General features: G+C 32.0%; 1 protein-coding gene across 1 annotated transcript in view; it reads right to left on the reverse strand.

Moving 5' to 3' along the window:
* Positions 1 to 802: 802 nt before the first annotated feature.
* Positions 803 to 7324, reverse strand: part of LOC106465069 (peptidyl-prolyl cis-trans isomerase-like 1) — a 33793-nt gene continuing 27271 nt past the window's right edge. Inside the window, exons 3-4 of the mRNA XM_013925266.2 lie at positions 4367 to 4435; positions 803 to 1491 (exon numbers count right to left, since the gene is read on the reverse strand). Of these exons, the coding sequence (XP_013780720.1) occupies positions 1268 to 1491; positions 4367 to 4435 (293 nt within the window). The 3' untranslated portion in view covers positions 803 to 1267. The remainder of the gene's footprint in view (positions 1492 to 4366; positions 4436 to 7324) is intronic.

Consider the following 7324-nt stretch of genomic DNA (forward strand, 5'->3'; position numbering starts at 1 on the left):
GTGTTTTTTAAAATTTAAATAAGTCATGAAATGCTTTGCATAACATTATACACTTGTATTCACAAAGAAATTGAATCTTCCCTTATCCAAACAAACTTTTGATTTAAATACAATGCATTAAAGAACAACAGAAGTCAGTAACAAGTTTACTGTTCTTGTCCACCACTTGGTTGTGTAAAAGGAAGACACTTAACATTTCAAGATTTCAGAATGTACTTGTTTATAGGCTTAGAGGTGCTTTGAAGTTAATGGCCAGCAATTCGAACACTGACTTTAATAAACAATATGTAATTACTTTTTTATTGTTCTTCAAATCCCCATGGGGCATCACCCTGTATAATGAATACTTTATAAACCTTGCCTATTTTAACAGCAGTATTTTGGATAAAATAATGCAAATGCTTTTTCTAGCATGTTAAACTTAAAAATTGGGATTCAGGACCCACTTAGGCCCTTAAAGTTAGATGGCTCTAAAGACTCAGAGAAACATCTGCACTTGTTTGTTCTAGAACTTTCTATAAACAAGGGCTAGCTGTACAAAGCTATCTCACTTTTGAACCGATTGAGAAGATGGGAGACTGTTAGTCAAAAGCAATTACCAACTCTTTTTTTGACCAAATAGTGGGATTTTGACCTTCACCATTATAGTACACACACAGCCCCACAATGTGAAATGCATTTTTTTAGCAATGGAATATGAGCCATGAAATCTGAGATTCACAGTCTGGGTATTAGGCCACACCCAGCCCCTAAGAAATTTATTATACTTTTTCTACAAAGTTAAAAACATTTGAAAATATATTCATACTGGTTCCACAATGTAACTCACAAGACTGTACCCACCGAACCAAGCATGTAATAACAATGTAACTCACAAGACTGTACCCACCGAACCAAGCATGTAACAGAGCCTGCAAAAGTGTATAGTTATAATTACAATGTACTTTATTATTATGGAAAGGCTATTTATTTTAATCAATCATTAGTTTATTTGGACACATCTCATCCTTTTACATACAACAATTTTTCTTTTCTTCAAGATATCTGCATCAACCTTTGAATGATATTTTCAACATAAAAACACATGAAAATCAATGATTTCATAATAAGTTGTCATTCCTGATTGACAGAAGACTAAATAGGAAAAGCCATCTTCAAATAATGACCAATGTCAGTGGGTTTTATTTGTATATTTCAAGCTTGATATCTAAGTCCATAGTCATTTCACCTCTTCTATGCAATAAAAGTAATTTTATTTCAAAAGTGTTTACTTCATTTTTATATAACTCTTGGTAATTTTCACATCTTCTATAGGTCTATCACTGTTGTCTGTGGCAACTTTTCCTATCCTTTGGACCACTTGCATCCCACTGTAAATGCGTCCAAAAATAGTATGTTTACCATCCAGCCACTGTGTTGGTGCCAAGGTGATGAAAAACTGACTACCATTAGTGTTTGGGCCTGCATTAGCCATTGACAGGATCCCTGCACCTATGAGTAAGAAGTAAGGGTGATAGTGAAATGAATTACTTGAGCACAGAAGCCACAGAAAATTTTAATAATTTTGTAAAACACATTACATAAAATATCACTAGTCACTCAAACTCTTGTGTTACACTAGCAGCTACATAACATGCCCTTATTTTACAAAAAATTCCAACTTCTCTGTAATGACCTTCAATAAATACACTTTATCAAAATAGTGATATTTAACAGAGAAGATACTTGGTGAACCACACTTCACAGAGCATGATATCATTAAATATTTCTGTTTTGACGATGTGCCATTTCCTAGTAGTACTAGTAGTCATTTGTAAGCACCAAAAAAGAAAACATAAAAAATGCATAATTTTTAGGCACTTTCTTGTGTAGCTGTATAGTCTTATTAGGGACAAGCACACTCTGTTGCAGTTTGAGTAGGCAAACATGTTGGGCATGAAGGCTGTTGTGCTGAAGTTGTTTTGATGGTTCCTTTTTCTTCTGCTTACTGAGATTTTTTCATTTATCCGTATACCTTCCTTCACACAGCTTTTCCAAGCAAGGCAATTTTCAAAAGTTTTTCATATCCCTTTTGCAAACATCCTTGTAGCATAGATGGGGATGTCCAACTGATTTTTTCCTGTAACCAATTCTCCATACAAGATGTGGATTCTTCCATCTTTTATGCACCTTGTGTATCCAAGCTATCTCAATCTTCTCTGACTCAATAGTGAGAAAATGCTCTGCATATTGGCATGCTCAAGTGGTTCGTTGTTGGTGATTTTGTCCCCCCACGTTATCCCAAAGATCCTGCGGAGACAGCACCTTTGGAAACTATTGACCTTCTTTTTTTACGATGTGTAGGTCATCCATGCCTCACTACCATATAGTCCTGAGTACAATTTCATTTTGGTGTTGATTGCTAATTTGTGTTTTGATTTCTGTATTAATGTACAGGTTTCTGCTGATGGTGGACAACATTCTCCCCTATGGAGGAGATGAGTGTCTCCTTAGTGTCCGGATGTTGGTCTTTTTGATGCTGATGGTGAGGCAAAACTCTTGGCAGGCTGCTGCAAAGTTGTTAATCAGGATCTGAAGGTAACTCTTTAAGTGAGCAGTCAAGGCAGCATTGTCCACAAACAGCAGGTCCCATATGATGACAGTCCTTGTAATTGTCATTTACTACACCATACTAAATGTGTTAGAACAATAATTATATTCCTGTCCACTTCTGACATGTACTTGGATGTTTATTTCAATCTTATTAACACTGGTGTACTGTTGTTTTAAGTGTAATATATGGCTATCGAAAGTTTTTTTTTTCTCAAGATAATGTAGTTTGCTTGAGCAATACCTAAGAAGTAAAGACTATCATACCAAGTATCTAGACGTGCAGGTGAAACTTGTAAGTTTGTTTTCTACATGCAGGAGTAATACAGATGACTAAAGTATTCAGAACTCACTGGAACATTTTAGAATAATTACTATCATCATTACTGAGGTTAACAGTTACCAAAAAACGAGTAGTGACTGAAAGTTGCTCTAATAGCCTTAATACAATCAGTATTTTATGTGCTCATACAAACAGCACAAGACGGAAATTATACTAAACCAATTTAGCCACAAAACAGCTCATAGATACTGTATATACTAATAATATCTTAAGTAATGGAACATAATACTTTATAGTGTACCTCAAACGTTTTGTACTTTTTCATTTAAAAGTTTACATATGCATAAACAAAAAAATAAACAAATTTATGGATCTCTAGACAATTTCATACTTTTATTTGATCAACTACTTTCCTGCAAATTACTTAAAATTACACACAAAAATTTATATGTACTGGTGTGGGCACAGATACTTCATGTACACATGTATATGAATGCAAGACACTGGCTTATTTCACATATTACGGATAGAAAATGTTAATATGATGTGGAAAAATAATATTCATTCCTTGGGCATGGTTTCATTAGCATCTGGATGTCTGTTCAATATTATCTGCAAGCATGATATAGGTAAGGTTCAATAAAATCAAATAAAACATGTGCTTAAATACTAGCATGCTTCTTAATATACAGCTTGATTGCTTCTGCATCTAAAACTGGTTAGGTTAAATTAAAAACAAAATTTCCTTTTGAATTTATGTGCTTGAATGCAAAAATATGGTAAAGCATAGGAAAACCAATATTAAATCTTATATTTTGTTTTTAGAATTAGGTCACAATCAGTGGATCAATCTTCTGATGTATACTTGTACATCAATGTATAATTTTCTTTTTCCCTTTTTAACCACACACACACTGGGAATGATTTTCAACATTTTAAACCTAATAAAAAGCTGTAATGGTTATTTTAGTAAAATAACTAGCAAAAAGTATTCTGTTTTTTCCACTTAAATGCAACCAGACACAAATAAAAGTTACTATATCTATATAAATATAATAGTACCGTCTATTGTATGTTGGATCTTCACCAAATTTGCCACAAAAGTTTATTGGTGCATGGAGAGATACATAAAAATGTTCAGTTTTGTGTTTTTTATGAGCTTTTTGCTTTTTTTACCACTACTTCACCCCCTGTCGATGGATATTCACCAAATTTGGCATGAAGGTTTGTTGGGTCCATGTGGAGATGCATGCAAACTTGTGTTTTCCAGTTTTTATGGGTGTTTTTGCATTTTTTTACAATTATTTATAAGTGAAGCAACTTTTCATGTCCTAAGATAACCTTTCATAATCATAAATTAACATAACTTCCATCCAGGGGAATAGTACTCCAGCTAGTCTGAAATAAGTATTCTTAATCACAACTTTACTTTGATTGCATATTACACTGACAATACAAGACAAGTTTGTGTTTTAACCCTGTGAGCATACTAACCTGTGTGGCGAAGATCTGGATGAATTTCATCATCAAATGTTTTTCCATAGATAGACGCCCCGCCTCGGCCTATAAGTAAGAACATAAACAAAAGTAAAAGTTAATACTAGTACTAAAATATTTTTATCAATTTAAAAAAACCAAAAACTATGACAAACAGATTCTTCCATTTTTTATAACTATCTTTAGAAAGCTGTAAAGCAGAAAAACTACTTTTGAAGTTAATATGAAATAGAAGCCTATCACATATCTTAAAAACAAAACAAAAACCATTTAGATACATTATAAAACCTGGTTTTATTACATAAGTGTTTTTAACTTCCATTTTATTTAAAGTATACTGGCCAAAACAAACAGTACTGAATTTAGTGAAATTAAATTACATTATAAAACCTGGTTTTATTACATAAGTGTTTTTAACCTCCATTTTATTTAAAGTATACTGGCCAAAACAAACAGTACTGAATTTAGTGAAATTAAATTACATTATAAAACCTGGTTTTATTACATAAGTGTTTTTAACCTCCATTTTATTTAAAGTATACTGGCCAAAACAAACAGTACTGAATTTAGTGAAATTAAATTGTGCTTTTAACTATTTTGAATTTTTTCCTAGAGGGTATGAATATAACATTATGCTAAAACACAATTCAGGAAATTCACAGACCCTGTTTGAAGATCCTGAAATCAACTTGAGATCAAAATTTGGGATATAAAAAAATTCTACTGAAGACATTTAAACTCTGTAAACAAACTTACTTTGTTTATAACTTGTGCAATGTGTCCAACTAGGCAGCAGAGCTGGGCAATTTAAATAATTACCTATGAGTATCTATTACATCAATTAATTAATGTCACAAAAATAATCAACTAATTGCAATTAGTGCTTCTTATTGTTACTGTTTTTTATTATTCCACCAACTGATTAATTGAAATTATGATTAAATAGACTTTCACAAAAATAATTAACTAAATGAAGTTAGGGTTTCCAATTATTGAAGTAATCGAAATTTTGCCATTATATATATTTCTTTGTTTTTATGCACAAAATTACATAATGGGCAGGTAAGGGACGATTCATAATTCCTGGGTCCGAGGTTCAATTCCCACTGCAACTAAATTTACTCATCCTGTCTTTGTTATTTCAAAGTTATTAAGGCTACCTGCTGTTGTTATTAATTTTGAACTGTTTACTACAGGAATGGCAAATGGTTAGTAGCACCCACTGCCAACTCTCTGGTTACTAAGTGTTAAATAAAATGTACATTTAATGTTTTTTTATTTTTTTTTACACTGTGTTATGTTTCTAACTTCTAATTACATAACTGTATTCTTTAATGTTGTATTAGCAGGTGCAGATCTAGGGAAATGGTCTAGAGGAAAGGCAGCCAGTCATCACCACCCACTTCCAACTCCTGGGCTACTCTTTTACCAATGAATGGTGGGGTTGATCGTCACATTGTAACGATCCATAGGTTAAAGGGTGAGCACGTCTGGTGGAACAGGGATTCAAATCTGTGACCTGCAGATTGAGAGTTGAGTGCCCTAACCACCTGGCCATGCCAGTCCTGTCATTTTTGTTCCAAAAACGAATAAACAGTAGCATTCATATAGGGAAAGAGTCCAGGGGGCCAAACCCTACCAATTTCTTCAGAAATTAATAATTATATCATTTAATGCTGTATAAGCAAGGGCTGATGTAGGGGTCCAGATACCAGGCTACATTTTTTCAAATTTTAATAACTGTATTCTTTAATGTTGTATAAGCAGGCATAGACTTGATGAAGGGGTCAAACCTCTTTCTGTTTTTCAGATAATAATTTTAAAAACCCATATAGTACCAAAAATAAATACTAGATATCACTGTTTTTACTTGACTGGTCTAATAATTACCATAAAAGTTTTTTTCAATTTTTTACGTCAATACAGCTGGAGTCTATAGCAATCCAATTACGACCTCAGCCAATAAATAATAATTTCTTAGTGAATACAACAATATGAATGTCAATTAAACATTGGTATGGTAAATTGTTGCACCTTGTTTTTTCTAGACTTTTAGAAATTTTTCATCAAAGTTAGTACTACTTTGAATACCTGCAGCTCTTATATACTTGTTACAAAATCGATTTTTCATATTATGGAATTAGTATAATTGCTAGAAAAATGTTTTCATATTGTTAATGTTAAAGATAAGCGAAAATGTAACTGTATAAGTGATGACTTAAAAACAAAATTAAAATAGGCTTTCTATTTACAAATACTAAAGTATGAAAGTTAGATGTAGAGTTTTATTTATTTTTTCTAAATATAATTATAACTATTTCATTTTGATTACAAAATTTGAAATGTTTGTCTAACCATTTATATTTTCATACCAATCACATTACTAGAATTATAGATACGAGCTTTGAAGTTTCTGGATTATAACCCAACCGAGCTACCATAATGATTTTGTAGGGTTTCTAATTAACTTTATTACTAAAATTACTAATAGTGTGTAGTTTTGAAAAATAACTCTATTTTCAACAATGAAATACGTATTCAACTAACTTAAGCATGATTTGGGCCTATAACAGAAAATAAAACTTAATTACCCTAATACATCCCCCCCAAAAAATGACTATTTTTGATTATAGGCCCAAATCATGATGACATTAACCTTATATAAAAAATTTTTGTTGTTGAAAATATCACAAAGTAGCATGATTATTTTGATCAACAAAATTTCAGTAGTTTCAGCACCATATTGTGGAAATGTATTGGGAGAAATCTGGAGAATGTTACTAATCATATTATCATACTGTTACACGTTTTGTACCAACTTGCATGTATGATACATTTTCATGCACAACAGTTTAAGATGAAAATTGGGAGAAATCTGGAGAATGTTACTAATCATATTATCATACTGTTACACGTTTTGTACCAACTTGCATGTATGATACATTTTCATGCACA

The sequence above is a fragment of the Limulus polyphemus genome, unplaced genomic scaffold (assembly GCF_000517525.1).
Source record: "Limulus polyphemus unplaced genomic scaffold, Limulus_polyphemus-2.1.2 Scaffold1826, whole genome shotgun sequence".
Lineage (NCBI taxonomy): Eukaryota > Metazoa > Arthropoda > Merostomata > Xiphosura > Limulidae > Limulus > Limulus polyphemus.